At 49.5% G+C, this 15,470-nt stretch overlaps 1 protein-coding gene across 1 annotated transcript in view; it reads left to right on the plus strand.

The window, feature by feature from the left end:
• The window catches only part of Rin3 (Ras and Rab interactor 3), a 111,104-nt gene that overhangs the window by 37,233 nt on the left and 58,401 nt on the right, over positions 1 to 15,470 (plus strand). Inside the window, exon 3 of the mRNA XM_059278985.1 lies at positions 5,348 to 5,465. Within this exon, the coding sequence (XP_059134968.1) occupies positions 5,348 to 5,465 (118 nt within the window). The remainder of the gene's footprint in view (positions 1 to 5,347; positions 5,466 to 15,470) is intronic.

The following is a 15,470-nucleotide window of genomic DNA, read 5'->3' on the forward strand; positions in this document are numbered from 1 at the left end:
AACTCTCCTAGAAGCCAAGGTCTGTGTGTGACCTAGATCTGTTATGATTGAATTGTTATCATTTCTAGGTTGAAAGACAGTTTTCACTTATTATTTATCTCTTTATGGAGGAGGGATGCACGTGCCACAGTGGGAGTGTGGAGCTCAGAGGACAGCTTGTAGGAGTTGGTTCTCTCCTTCCACCATGTGGGTTTGGGGGATCAGACTCAGGTCATCAGTGTTTTTCCCTGCTGAGCTATCTCAATAGCCCTTAAAAGGTAGTCTTCAATAACAGAAGCCTCTGTGGTGGTGAGAGTTTAGCTTAAGAGCTGTGGGAATGCGTGTTGTCAGATGGACTGGCAGACCATGATCTGACAGATTGCAAGAGTGCTAATTCCATTCCGACAAGCTTCTTTGGTGATACAGGGAAGTCCTGTTTCCCTCTGCATGGGATGAGGCTGAGAAAGGTGGCATTGACAGTGGTTGGGAGGTTCAGTGGTCCCCTCTCTCATCCTTGTGGCAGCCCTGTGAACAGGGGCACACTCTCCATCCACACTTAGGAAACAGCCCTGCGAGGGGAACACATGGCCTGAGTTCGGCTTCCAATTGTGGTGTCTCATTCGGTTCCACCACTGGCTGCCTTCAGAGGCCCAAAAAATTACAGCATCAGCCTCCCCACCCCCAGGCCAAATGCTTCGTCTTTTGGCTTGGCTTAAAAAGTAGGGATTCTTCCATCTAACATCCCCAGACCTGCTGGGTGATGGATGGGGGCGCCCTGTGTGGGGCTGGGACATTTGGTCTCCCCCTTAGTGCTTGAGAAGCTAATCCATCTGTTGGCACCAAGTTGTGTTTCTCCTCTCTGAAAGAGGAGCCGTTGGCATGCTTTAAAAGCTCCCAAGGTGACTCCGAGCTGTGGCCAGCCTTGAGAAATGCTGCCTGGGCCTTACCATGGCCGTGTTGTAAGTCAGAGGAATGATGAGCTGCAGTTTCTCCATGTCTCGTAAATGAATCTTGGTCAATGTGTCCTTCAGTCCATTTCCGGATCTCTGATCTTCTGCATGTACTCCCCAGCTCTGTTGGGGTGGGAACCCTGGGGTGAGAGGTCCTTGGCTGCCAATGAACTACCACAGCTATATGAACCCAGGATGGCCACTGGGCTGCCCATAGGCATGATGGGAAATTCCTCCAGCTGCAAACAGCTCTGGTCCAAAATGAAAGATGAAAACACAGCCATTTAGAGTGTATCTAGATTGGCGTTTTTATTTATTTGAGGGGATTGCTGTGGCCCTGTAATTCTTTGCCTGAGTCTTTTTCCATCCCAGCTATTGTTGAAAACATTGGCCTGTTCAAAACCCATCCTATCTTATCCCAATTCTTGGGAGGTGGAGGTGAGGCGGGTGAATCTCTGTGAGTTCAAGGCCACCATACCCTGTCTCGAAAGAAAACTAGACATCCTGGCAGGGTATGATCTGTGGTTGGACATGCCTGCAACCTCAGCTCTCAGGAGGCGGAAGCAGGGGAATCACTGCGAGTTTGATGTTCTGCTGGGCTCCATAGCATGTTTCAGCCCGGCTTGGACTACCAAGCAAGACACTGTGTCAAAAAACAGAACAAAAAAATTACTCCATACTGGCCAACACAGACAGGGAGGGATTCCGAGTCATCTGCACCAGCCTCAGATTGCCTTAATTCATCACAACATGAGCTCTCTTGCAACCTTGTGGGGAAGGGCTGGGAAGGCCCCCAAGGTGCTGGAGCAAGAAGAGCATTGGAATCCTATGTGGTTTTCTTCCCTACAGACCCAGGTCAGAGAGGGCAGGTGACCTCCCTGACAACGCAGAGCAGTTCTGCATTGGAATTTAGAAGGACACAACTATTCAGACTCAGTGCCCAGGCCTCTCACCATCATCTAGTTCAGAGTTCAGCTGGGGAAATCCTAGCTGTCACAGAAGTGAGACCCCAGTGTGGCATGTGGCCCAGTGGCTTACACTGTTCCGGGAAGGCCATTCTGCTTTCTAGGGGTTCCTAGTGGATTGTCTTAGAGGAGCTGATGAAAGGAGACAGGGGACAGAGGAGCCAAACCCAGATGTCAGCTCAGGTAGGTGAGGACCCTGGGACCAGCGAGTCTACTGGTGGCCTGGTGAATCGGGGAAATGGCTCAGGAGCAGGAACCTTGGCAGTGTGGGCAGGAGAGTGAACAGCTCTGTGACCAGTCACCCTGGTGAGCATCCAGGAATGAACAGAAGGCCCTACTGCCTGCTCCTGTGTTGCTCACTCTGGCTCCGCTCCACTCAGAGCCGAGGCCTGAGGTCTGCAGTCTGGAATTAGGTCTGTCAGATTTCCTTGCCACGGGAGCCTCCTGCCCTGGTCACTCTTCTGGTTCAGAGATGCTTAGGGGGACAGAAACGCTAGACTTCCAGGCACGTGCTACCAGATCTAGCCAGCAGCATTCTCCTGAGATCTACTGGGCAGGAATGAAATCACAGACTGTGTAAGGGTACCCATCCCAACCCTGCTCACCTCCCCCAGGTCAGGGTGGGGCTGGCAGCTTCAGCCTACAATCCCTCTTCAGTCTCCCTCTGAAACCAAGGGCCTAAGAGCCTCCTGTTAGCATAACCCCATGCCTGGTCAGAAAAGGTCCTTAGAAAGGACAGATGCCCCTGCCTCAGGAAGTTCCCAGGGTTTTGAAGCTCTGTACCAAGAACTGGAAACAAAGACCAGCTGTATTTCATATTGTGCCACACCCACTCAGACATTCATTCACACGCATTTATTTCCTTCAGCCCCGCTGGTTCCCATGGATCTGTGGGCAAGGAGGCAAATTGACCTTGAACCTCTGAAGAAGAAACAAAGTGACTTCATATTTGAGAGACATATTTGGGACAGTTAAAGTTCAGTGTCTCGACCATTGTCTCTGGGCAGGGAGTGAGAGCTAATGGAAGCATCTAGAAACAAGCAGACAGACTAGCAACTCCTCTTCCCTTCTCTCTACTTCTGCTTCTGGTTCTCATGTTCTCTCCACCAGAAGAGAGAGGCTAACCACCGCCACCCCCACTCCCTCCCACTCCCACCCCCGCGCCTTCCCACTTCAGCTAACTTCCAGAAGGGCCATGCATGCCCATGAAGAAACAACCTTTAAGAGCATGGTGAGATAGGGGAGGGTCATGCCTGAGACCTAGAGTCAAGGGCCTGAGTTTAAAACCCATCTCTAGCATCTCCTGTGCTGTCTTAAGCATTACCTGGCTCTCCTTACCTCTGTTTCCTCATAACCACACCCCCTGTAGATGTAGTATGAGAAGTTGCAAGTTCAGGCTTGGGGCCAACTGGGGAGATGGTACACGTCAGCTGCTGTGGATCACAAGCAGCGAGCTCACTGTGTATTTTATTAACAACACTGCACTCATGCCTAAGATGACCTGGCAGTATCATGGTGGGATTAATAATCAGTAGTTGTGGTAGCAGAATCTGGAGCCTAAAGAGAGGTCTTCTCCAGAGCTTCCCACACTTGGGGTCATGTCCTCACATTTGGGGATGTCCCTGTGTCCTCGCTCCTCAGCCAGCCCTCAACAGCTTGGCCACACTCCTGGCCTTGGGATTTCCAGCTGAGCTGTTTGGGACCTGAGCCCAGGAGACAGAGTCCAGGAGCAGTGTGAGCATGGAAAGAATGGGAACACAGACCAAGTGCTTCCCTTCTGTTGACAGTGCGTTCCAAAAGGCTAGGAGTATTCCAGAAGGTGTCACCTGGGAAGGAAGGGTGGGCTTGGGAAGGGCCAGCTGGGCCTGCAAAGGACATTATTAAAGAACAGTTTGTAACAAAGGAAGGGCCTATCATTGTGATTGCACCTAGGAGGCCACTGCCTCTGGGAACCACTCGGAAGTGGAGCCACTACATGATCAGAAATGGTACAGCCTAGGAGTCTATAAATAGATGGTTCCCGTTCTGAGCTGTCCCTGGTGTCCGTGGTCAGCCAGTACTGGCTTAATAGAGCACAGACACATATGTCCACTGGCGCAGAGGGCCGTCTGTTGATTCTGTCAGCTCAGAGGGAATCTGCAGCAGAAGAGAACCTGGAAGAACTTCATGTTAGGTTAGTGCAGAGAGCCCTTGCATGGTGAAGGTCCTAGGTGTCCTGAGGCTGGATCCCATTCAGCTTGTCACAGCCAGGAAGCCGTAACTAAGTTTATATTTATAGATTCCCAGGTTGTACCACTTCTGATCATGTAGTGGCTCCACTTCGAATAGTCCCTGGAGGCAGTGGCCTTCCAGGTACAGTCACAGTGAGAGGCCTCCCCATTGTTACAAACTGTTGTTTTATAATGTCCTGGCCAGGCCAACCTTCCTGAGTTCATCCTGTGGTCCAGACAGGCATTTACTCAGGCACCGCACTCTCCTGGGGTGTAGTGGGCAGTGATGGACAGGGTCTCTTCGCTTCTCACCTGTAAAATGGGGACCATAACAAAACTTACACCATAGGGTGATGGAGAAAATGGAGCCAGTGAGTATATGATATACCCTGACAGTTCCTACCACAGAGAGCTCCAGGTTAACTGTCTGTTATTTTTAGCAGGGACTGATAGCAAAGGTCCATAATCCCAGCTACTCAGGAGGTAAACCAGAGGATCAAAAGTTCAAGCAAGGCCCATGTGGGATTCAAGACCAGACTGGGCAACTTAGTGAGACCTTGTCTTAAAGGAAAATGAAAGGAAGGCTGAGTCTGAAACTTAGTGGCAGGGCCTTGCTGCTTAGCACCCACAAGGCCTGTGTTCAGGCTCCAGTACCATAAAATAAAATAGCAATTTTTATTTATTGATTTATTTATGTTTTTTTTTTTCAAGATGGGTTTCTCTGGTAGTCTTAGCTGTCCTAGAACTAGCTCTGTAGACTCTGCTGGACTCGAACTTGCAGAGATCTGCCTGCCTCTGCCTCCCAAGTGCTGGGATTAAAAACTTGCGCCACCACCACCTAGCTGCTCTTTTTTGTTTTTGCAAAGGAGAAAAAGTATAAATTTTCTGATACCTATGATTGTTTCCAACAGACAGTCCCCACCTCCAACCCCACCCCTCCCCACAAAAAGCTGGATGCTAGAGCCATGAGTTGAAATTCAACCAACTCCCAACTATGAGGGCTTTTCTGAGCCTAGATCCTGGGCCACCGGCATACAGAACCCCACCCACTCCCATGCATCAGCAGTGGAGAAACTGAGACTCCACTCTGGATATGGGTCAGGTTCACTTTTCTCAAGGGATGTGTGACCACTTCCTCTTCGAGTTTGTTTCAGATACCCTCTGGATGATTTCCACCCTGCCTCCATCCCTCTTCCTCCACCAAAGCTTCCGGTTCACTGAGCCTCTGCTTCTACCATTTCAGATGTTCCTGGTTTGCCGGGACAGCAGCCTGAAACGCCTGGTGCTGTGCGTCCATTTCCCTTCCCTGAAGGACAGCTCCACTGAGGTCCTGGAGTACCCAATCAAAGAAGAAAAATCTAGTAAGTTCTCACCTCACCTTCCTCCCTCCAAGCTACACAGTAGAACCTGCTAGCCACAAACCCTCCACTCCGTCCCCATGTTTGAAACTAGAATGGGGAAAATCATTTTTAGAGTTGGGTTGAAGGTAGCAGTTTGGATTAGGTAAGAGTTTGAGAGGAGACACGTGTTGGTTATGTTTCCTGTGCCCACATTATATGGACTAGACCTTGACCAGGTTTGTTTTAAACTCAGCTTATCGTGTTGGTATGTTTCCTGTGCCCACATTATATGGACTAGACCTTGACCAGGTTTGTTTTAAACTCAGCTTATCACTCAAATGTTAAAATTGCCAGACATGGTAGTGCATGCTTTGGTAACTTGGAGGCCGGCCCAGCTAGCTACCAGTGAGTGTCAAGTCACAAAGTATCAAATTAGAAAGACACTATTTCAAAACATTAAGCAAAGTCACTGTTAATTTTCACTGTCTTTGCTCCCAGCTTGGTTGTCTTCGCTTCCCAGTAGCCATAGTCAAGTTCTTTCTTGTTTGTGAGCACAAAGGATGATAGAGAAAGGGAGGAAAAGGTGAAGAAATAAGATGTCTGGTCCTGGGTTTCAACGACACACTAGTACATTCTCAAACTGTGATTGTGATCTGGGGTGTGTCATGTAGCCTCTCAGGCTTTTTCTTCCATCAAATGAAACCAACGATCACTGTCCTATCTCTGTCCCAGAGCCTTTGAAATGGTCACCTGGGCAAGCACTTCTAAAGACAGGGTGTTAGTTCTGGGTGTGCACGGGACTGTCAGAGCAGAGCTGGGTTAGGGGGAACCTGTTTGGGGATCTTTAATCCAGGCTGGCCTCAAATTCATAGGCCTCCGACCTCAGCCTCTCCACTCTCAAACTGAGAGGTGCACACTACCATGCCTGGATCCTGGGGTGGGTTTGTACTGATCAAGACATCTTGGATCTTGGATCTCGGCTGGGCTAGGCTCACCCGTCTGCACCAGCTTCTGCATCCTTTCAAAGGCCGTGTTCACGGGTTAGGTTTTAAAATCCAAGAAGCCTGTGATGAGAATCCATAGGATAAAGCTGGGTGGTGGTGCACACACCTTTAATCCCAGCATTCGGGAAGCAGAGGCAGGTGGATCTGTGTGTTCAAGGCCAGCCTGGTCTACAAAGTGAGTTCCAGGACAGCTAGAGCTGTTACACAGAGAAACCCTGTCTCAAACAAAAAATAAAAAATAAAAAATAAAAAAAAGAATTCATAGGCTATTCCAAGCACCAGCTGATGACACCCATAGAAACAATTCCAGGGTGTCCCCTGAACCTTGTCACCCTCGTCAACCACAGAGTGACAGCAGCCAAGGAAGCTACAGTAAATACTCTCCTGCTTGTTGTTCAAAACACTGAGAAAGTACATAGATAAATAAGACGAAGGTCCTGGCCTCGGGGGTCTCCAGTCAGGTTGGAGGGCTATGCTAGAGCAGGGCAAACCGATCTCTATTCCTCTCATGATATCGCTTGACAGGTGTTACGGCCAAGGGACTCCTGTCCAAGTGTATGAAGGGCCCAGATCCTCCCTTCTGTAGGAAGAATCTGGAAAGGTATCTAAGAGGGGGAGGCTTTAGGGCTGGGTCCTAAATGTGTGACGGTGCTTGTCCAATAAAAGGCTGATTTTCTATGAAAGGAAAGTAGAGCAGGTTCCCATCCTGCTTGGAGGGCGTCTTTCCAGAGACTCAGACCACGTGAATGAAACACATCCTGTACTTGTCCCATGGTTACAGGGAGTGCATCTTGTGGCAGGAACTCACGGCACCTGCCTTTTAAGGTATCAAGTGAGATAGGAGACAGCAGTGGAAAGGTGTTTACTGTCGTGGGGAATGTGGCCATGTGGAAAATCAGCCAACTGCCACAATACCAAGAAACAGCTTAAAGGTTCAGGAAGCACAGGCAAGATGCACCTCCCTCGGGAACCCTGCAAGACCCTGCTGCTCTACCTCTAGCACGTGGCCTCCATATTTTAGGGTTGGGTCCAAGGCAACAGTTAGACTAGGAAAGGAGTCTGGGTGTCTCCTGTACCCATATTTTATTGACAAAAACTCAGTCATATGACCAAGCCCACCTGCAAGGGACACTGGGAAATGCAGTCAATCTTGTGCCCAGGAAAACAGAGCTGCTGGATTTTAATGAACTGCTAGGAGTTGCTCCCTGAGTATGAGGGTAGAGATGTGGAACTAGGAAAAGGCTGTGGAGTCAGGGGGCGAGGGTGGAGTTCTCAAAGAGGATGGGGCCGGGGGTGCTGTGGCTTTTTTCTAAACCACTGGAATACATGTCCCTTGGTGACTCAGAAGGGGTGGAGTTGTTTGGGTTGTTTTCTGTTTCCCAAGAAACCTGGGTCATTTTTCCTATGGCCCGGCGAAAGTGACCTTCACAGTGTCTCTGGCACCACATGGTCCTGGATGTGTTTGTGACCCTGAGAGAAAGTTGACCAATAGGCCACAAACTGATGGTCTGGGATTTCAGGGTAGTCCTACCTCTTAGTGAGAGTCATGACTTCTGGGACTAGGCTGCCACACATTAGTTACCTCTGTAGGACTGGAAAAGTGGTCAGGTAGGGATGTGCCCAGGGCTCTGTGGAGAGATTACTGGCTCAAGGTGGGTACCAGAGGTTTTTGGAGGTGACAGGGAAGAGTGTTGCTGGCCCAGAAACTGCCTGGGCTTCTGTTCTGCTCTTCTGTCCTCTATGCCTTTCCACCTGCCTGCTGCTGCCTTTGGGGCCATCACATGGAGGCCTCTGCACCTTAAACACAGCACACCCCTTGGAAGGCAGGGTGGCAGTGTGATTTCATGTCCCCTTTCCAAGTCTGAGCCTGCAGAAGGCAAACAGTAGGATGGCGGTAGCTAGAGTTAACACAGACCCAGTTCAGAAGCATTGCAGCCATGGGAAGGATCCCTCAGTACAGAACTGGCTCAATCCTGATCCGGCTTGCACAGGTGGGAATTTATAGCAAGGTGGGGAGGGATGAATCGATGGGGTGCTGGCTGAAGATGGGTAGATTGGCCCCACTTCTAAAGGATGGGAAATAAGAAAAACCCAATTGGGTATAGATGGTGATCAGAGAGGCGGGTAGAGGTTCCCCACGCACTTAAAGGGGTTATTGCGTGCCGGGCGGTGGTGGCGCACGCCTTTAATCCCAGCACTCAGGAGGCAGAGCCAGGCGGATCTCTGTGAGTTCGAGGCCAGCCTGGTCTACAAAGCGAGTTCCAGGAAAGGCACAAAGCTACACAGAGAAACCCTGTCTCGAAAAAAGGGGTTGTTGCTGAAACAGGAAGTACATGGAGGGACTTCTGAGAAGGTCCAGGAGCCTGTGACCGTTTAGTTGAGTGAAGTTCTGTTAAGGCAGATGGACAGTGTTACTGGAGCTATGAAGGTCAGAGCCTGGGCCCTGGCAGCCCCAACAAACTGGGCTGGGCCACTGGTTCTACATAGGCAAATTAAACAGATAATAGTGAAAAGATGAGGAAAGAGAGCCGCTCAGCGTGGGGAGAGGAACAAATAAAGAGATCCTGTCACCATCCCCCACAAAGTCCATCTTCAAGGTCTTGACATGAGGTTTAAGTTGAGGGTAAGAGGTCTGCATAACTAAGCAGCCCTGCCAAGGGGTGTGGTCATCCCTGACTGATCACTGACCCCGTCATTGTCTGGATCCCAGTGTGTCTGCAAGGTTGTTTGATGTGTTATCAGAACTGTGAAATCTCTTTCCAGGAAATAAACCCTCCTCTTGATGGCCCCAGGACCCCAGCCTTCTCCTTCTCCTAGCTGACACTTCAATTCCTTGACGACAATGACTTCAATAGTGTGATAGCCCAGAGAAAGGGGCACCAGGGTCTCTTGAGAGTATCTTCATTTCTGCCACGATGGTTACACCAGGCCATTCAGAAATGGGAGCACTGACGTCTCAGGCTCTTGGTCTCCTCCAAGGGCCACATGGTAGAATTCCCTGCATTTTAAGGCTTTAAATAAATTCAGTGTTTAGCTTTGCCCTGAAGGTAATCAAAATGCAAACCAAAGTCATCCAGGCAATCTGGTTCTTCAATCCTTATTCCTCCACATTTACCACAAACACAGAGACGCCCGTGGTTTGTATATTTTGTTCTCTCTTTACATTACTCTGCTGCTCCCAAACCTCTTTCCCTTGAGGTCTGCTGCCAGAGGAAGGCCAGTGGCTGTTTCTCTGCCTCAGCCATTCTAGGTCCCGCCCTCCACCCTCTCTTTCAGTCCTGTGTCTTCAGGACTCAGCACTGACCATGGGAGCCACACAGCCTGGTAGACTCTCACCTCTGCCTCCTGCCACTTGTGTGACTGGGGCAAGATGCTCCACCTCTCCAGGCCCTGGCACCCCTGTCTGTGAGGTAGGAATAATGATGGTGCCTTTGTCAGAGTCCTGGAAGGAATCTGTTGTCCAGAAGACATAGGATATGAGACTTCGTGGCCAGGATGACTGCAGTAGAGTGTCCTGAGGAGGAAGTGGGAACGCAAAGGCCCAGACCTAGAACTGGAGCTTTCTGGGTTTCCCCACACGAGTGGAGGGAGGAGACCAGGGGGTGCCCCAAAAGTGAGTCTTGCTTTGACCACAACTTTGCTTTGAGGCACTTAGAATCCCCTCTCTTCTCCTTCTCCTCCTCCTCCTCCTCCTCCTCCTCTGTTTTTGTTTTTGTTTTGTTTTGTTTTGTTTTTGAAACAGGGTTTCTCTGTGTACTCCTGGCTGTCCTGAAACTCACTCTGTAGACGAGGCTGGCCTCAAACTCATAGAGATCCACTTGCCTCTGCCTCCCCAGTGCTGGGATTAGAGGTCTGCACCACCACTGCCCAGCTTCCCTCTCTGGTTTCTTACAAAGATTTTTCTTTGAAAAGTCCTGATTCTGTCAGCTGAGCTTGTAGCCATAACAGACTGCCCTAAACCTTGGCTGTTTACGTACAAAGTAACATGGACGTACTGTTGTACTACACATATGATTATGACAAACATATACAAAGTAACAAGTGTGTTCTCACTGATGTGACATGAAGGACCTGCAGCTGAGTTTCTTCACACTGCAATGCTGCTGAAGAGCCTTACCCATCTGGGGAATGAGAGAGAAAGCAGAATTCCATGATGACTCTGGAAGGTTCCACTCATTGACCAAACCAGGCTACATGGCCAGGCTGGAGCCCAGTGGGGTGGGAAGAATAATCACTCCTCGTACATGTGGCCAGCAGGAAGGGGAAGTGACTCCAGAGATTAAGCAAAAGAGGATTTACAGCAGGGATGCACCTGTTGAAGGAGCAGAGAGAAGGATGGATGGGGTTATGGCAGCTTCCGGGAGGTAAGCCTGCCCCTTGATGGCTGGTATAAACAACCTGTCCTAGAGGACACTGTATCAGGAGCATCCTTTATCCTAAATGCTTGAGCCAGGAGTGTTGCAAATTTGCCCCAGATTGTGAAGTTTTTGCACATGTGTAATGAGTTGTCTTGGGGATGAGACCGAAGCCTAACAAGGAAACTTATTTATGCTTTATACATACTGTGTAACATAGCCTTAAAGTGATTTTTTTTTTCTTTTATAATCTTTCCAATGCACCTGCCTTTTAACTCTGCTTGTCAGTTGACATCAGGTGTAGAAGTTTTCGCTTGTGGCAAGACGTCAGTGGACCAAACAGTTTCGGAGTTTGGAGCATTTCAGATTTCAAATTTCCAGAGAAAGAGTGCTCAGCTGAACCTGCTTTTTCATTAATATGTATAGAGGTAGCGAGGATGATAAACATATTCATGGGATGGCATTTTCCTAGTGGTTGCTGAATAAAGGAAGAAGAAAACCCATTTGGGACTGTCTCTACCAGAGCAGCCCTGAGGCAGTGTGGTAGCCAGGCCCATGCAGGAAGTGGGCTATGCAGTGCACAAGGCCTGAGCCACAGTTCCGTCACTCACACCTAGTCCCTCTGGCCCACTGACCCTTGACTTTAGAAAGGTCTGTCCACGAATTCTGAGTAAATCGTCACTCTCAGGTGTGAGTTTTACATCAGGTTGGGTACATCAGCACCTGGAGAACAGCCCATCTCCTGGGCAAGAATGGTGAATTCTCATGCTGTTTGGTGTGGGGATCATCACCAATAGATGCAAGGGAGAGTTCTCGGGGTGAGTCCTCCTGGGCAGTAGAGATGCATATAGGCATGGTAGAGTGTTGCCAGAAGGCCTTTAACTTCTCTCCATACTCTTGAGGGTAATTGTCACCAGCTGAAACCCTAGAATGAAATCTGACCTGTTTTTGAATGGAGATGGCTTAAGGCCATGAACAGGTGAGAAATTGTTATTCATAAAGGAGGGATTGCTGTAGAGACTCCATATTTTAGCAGGAGGTGAGGCTGGTTTGACTGCCTTGTGGGAGATCTCACAGGCTTGTCAATGCAAACCCCCCCCCCCGCTTTTTTTTTTTTTTTTAAGAACATGAATTTTGGATAGGATGACTGTAGGTTCTAGATTTTTATTCTTGTGAGATCAGGTAAGATGCCTGATGTCCTTGTTACTGTTTCTTTATCTGTGAACTGAAGGGGACTCCCCAGCACAGCTGTGAGCAGATCCTTGAAAGAAGCTAAGAGCCGGGGAAGCACTCGGCATCTTTGTATCTAAATGTAGACACTTCTGGGAAGAAGTCACGAGCCCCACGTGTAGCAAGTGCTCGGTGCACAGTGGCAGTTATAATTAGCACCCTGCAGCTCACACCTCGCAACCCCTCATTTCCTGTTGCCCGTCCTGAGGACTGCTCTAAAAAGCAGATGCGTCCCGGGCTGCTGAGTGGCCACAGGAGCTCGGGCTAAAATAGCCGTGGTTTACTTCATTCTGCCTTCATCATTCCTACTTGGAGCTTCCAGACCTGGAGTTGTGTCCGGATGAGGCAGGGAGGTCAGTTTAGCTCTAAGAGATCCACTGCAAAACCTTGGGAAACCAACTTAACTTCCTCCTCCTCCTCCTCCTCCTCCTCCTCCTCCTCCTCCTCCTCCTCCTCCTCCTCCTCCTCTTCCTCCTCTCCCTTCTCTTCTTCCTCTTCCTCTTCCTCCTCCTCTTCCTCCTCGTCTTCCTCTTCTTCCTCCTCCTCTTCCTCCTCTTCTTTCTCTTCCTCTTCCTCCTCTTCTTCCTCTTCCTCCTCCTCCTCTTCCTCCTCCTCCTCTTCCTCTTTTAGTTCTTCATTTTGAAGATCTCACAGGAGAGCTCAGGCTGGCTTCGAATTTGATCTCTTCCTGCCTCAACCTCCCGAGTATTGGGATCACAGGCATGCACTACCGTGCTCCCTGCTTCATCTTTCCACCTCTCCATAGTCCTGTCTTCCCTTTGTATTTTTTGAAGCCCAGGATGGCCTCAAATTCTTAATCTTCTGCCTCCTGGGTGCTGTGATTACACGCCTAGCTTTTTTCTTCTTCTTCCAATAGATTTTGAGTCACGGTCACACATGCCATTGTTTACCCTTCCAAGTTCACCATCCTGTTTTATCATGAGCTTCCTCAGCTCTATGCAGCTAAGCATGTCACAAAATGTATCCCCAATTAAGTGTCTGCTGAATGGGTTTTGAGGGAAGACACTTATAAGGGGGCTAAGACATAGCCCCAACCCTGGACCAAGCGAAAAGAGGCCCCCACAACCACACACAAGGCCACTGTCTTAGGTCTTAAAATGTAACCGTGCTCTTGAGATGTCAACGCTCCTTATTCCTGACTAGGGGAGATCACCTGGGTCCCTTTGGGGCTGGAGAGTTGAGAAACAATTGTGAGGAAGAACTTTGGGGAACAGGCTTGAGAAGCTGAAGCCCCAGTCTTCTCTGTCAAAGTTCAGAAACAAGGAAGGCCGGGCTGGTCAGGCGGTAACCAAAGAGACAAAACCAAGGCTTCAAGGGTGGAATTGGCTGGGTCACCAGCAGCTGTGACAAGCACACTCCACTGTTAAGGATTTGGTTTGTAGTGTCATGGGAAGGTTTTGAGCAGGAAGCAGCCCAATGAGATGGATGCTTTAGCCCACCTGGGCTGTGTGGCAGCTGGCAGGGACAGTGACCAGTCACAACCAAAGAGGAAAGAGGGGTTGTAGAAAACTGCCAACGGTAAAAGCTTTATGACTGCGTAGGTGTTGGGGCTGGAGAGCTGGAAGGCAGGTCTGGGGGTGGGCCCTGGAGAAAGAGCACTCTGAGTTGTCATGGGAGCACTCTAGATAGGCAGGAGAGTCCAACAGGGAGAAGAGGAGCACTCCACAGGGTCAATGCCTCGACAGAAAAATAGGGCAGCAGCACACCGTGACCATGGGCTAGAGGAGTTTGTTTTGTTCTGAGAGAACCCAAAAAAGATCCAAAGCACAGGGTCTTGTTGATTGTGAAAGGAAAAGGATGGTGAAAAGAGGTTGGTGTCACAGTGTGTGGTCCTGGCCTGCCTGTGGGTGGTCCTGGTCTGCCTGTGGGTGGTCCTGGTCTGCCTGTGGGGGTGGTCCTGGTCTGCCTGTGGGTGGTCCTGGTTTGCCTGTGTGGGTGGTCCTGGCCTGCCTGTGTGGGTGGTCCTGGCCTGCCTGGGGGTGGTCCTGGTCTGCCTGTGTGGGTGGTTCTGGCCTGCCTGGGGTGGTCCTGGCCTGCCTGTGTGGGTGGTCCTGGTCTGCCTGTGTGAGTAGTCTTGGTCTGCCTGTGGGTGGTCCTGGCCTGCCTGTGGGTGGTCCTGGTCTGCCTGTGGGTGATTCTGATCTGCCTGTGTGTGACTGCCCACATTTAGGGACTTTGTAGCTTCAATAAACCCATCTAAGGGACAGCAGCTCAACTTGGCTATTTCTGGACCAGAGGCCTCTACTCAACCACCCTTTTTTTGAAGGCAGCGGTAGGGGACGTCAGGGCCAAGCCCTAGGGTCTCCTGGCTTCCATCTCAGGCCTGGGTGATCTTGGCTCAGCATATGTTTGAACCCATCTGTATTGCTGTAACAAATAACTGGGACTGGGTATGGTCTAAAAAAGAGACATTTATTTCTCACAATTTTGGGAGCTAGGAAGGCCAACATTAAGTCATGGGCAGGTAACACTGGCTGCTGAGAGCTACTCCCTGTTCCAGCATGATGCCTTACTATTTCATCCTGTGGAGGGGCAGGGAGCTGTATTCTCCATGGCAAGAAGTGAAAGGACCAGTGAGCTGAACCCTGCTTGAAGCTTTGTAAAGACTTAAGACTGTGGTTTAGTGGTAGAGCACTTACCTAGCACACGTGAGGCCTGCATTTCATCCCAGCATCACATATTAAGTCAAATAAAATAATTAAGAGATGGGAATGTAGCTACATTGATTGAGTTCTTACCTAATATACATACATAAAGCCCTAGGTCCAATCCCCAGGTCTACATAAAACCAGGTGTAGTCTGTGTGCTTGTACACTGGAGAGTAGAGACAGGCCTGTCTCTGGGCTCAATAGCCAGTCAGGCTAGCCGAATTGGTGAACCCAAAGGCCAGCAAGAGACTCTCTCAAAAATAAGATGGATGGCTCCTGAGGAACAACACCCAAGGTGTTCTCTCTCTACCCCTTCCTTAAGTCAAAGAGAAGTCAGAGTTAGAAACTTCACCCCTTTTTCAAATATGAATGGATGGATGCAGCAGGCAGAAACTCAGTAAGGACACAGTTGAGCTCAGCAGAGCCTGTCAGCTGGATGTGACAGACCACTAGACCCATGGACCACTTCATCAACACAAGTGTATGCGCATTCCTCTCCCGTTTACGGGAAGCATGCATCAAGCAGACCACACTCTGGACCCTGAGGTGTGCCTTAAGAGATTATGGAGAACAGAAACCAGACCAACCACATGGAACCAAAGCAGGAATCGATGAGCAGAAAGACAGCGGCACATCCCTACTACATTAAACAACACATCCACCATAATACCATGTCAAAGGAAAAATCTCATGGAAATTTTGTAAATACTTTAAATGAAAATCCAAACTTCTCAAAATTTGTATAGTAGGCAGCACCTACGGGAAATA

This window comes from Peromyscus eremicus, chromosome 14 (assembly GCF_949786415.1).
Source record: "Peromyscus eremicus chromosome 14, PerEre_H2_v1, whole genome shotgun sequence".
NCBI classification, from domain to species: Eukaryota; Metazoa; Chordata; class Mammalia; order Rodentia; family Cricetidae; genus Peromyscus; species Peromyscus eremicus.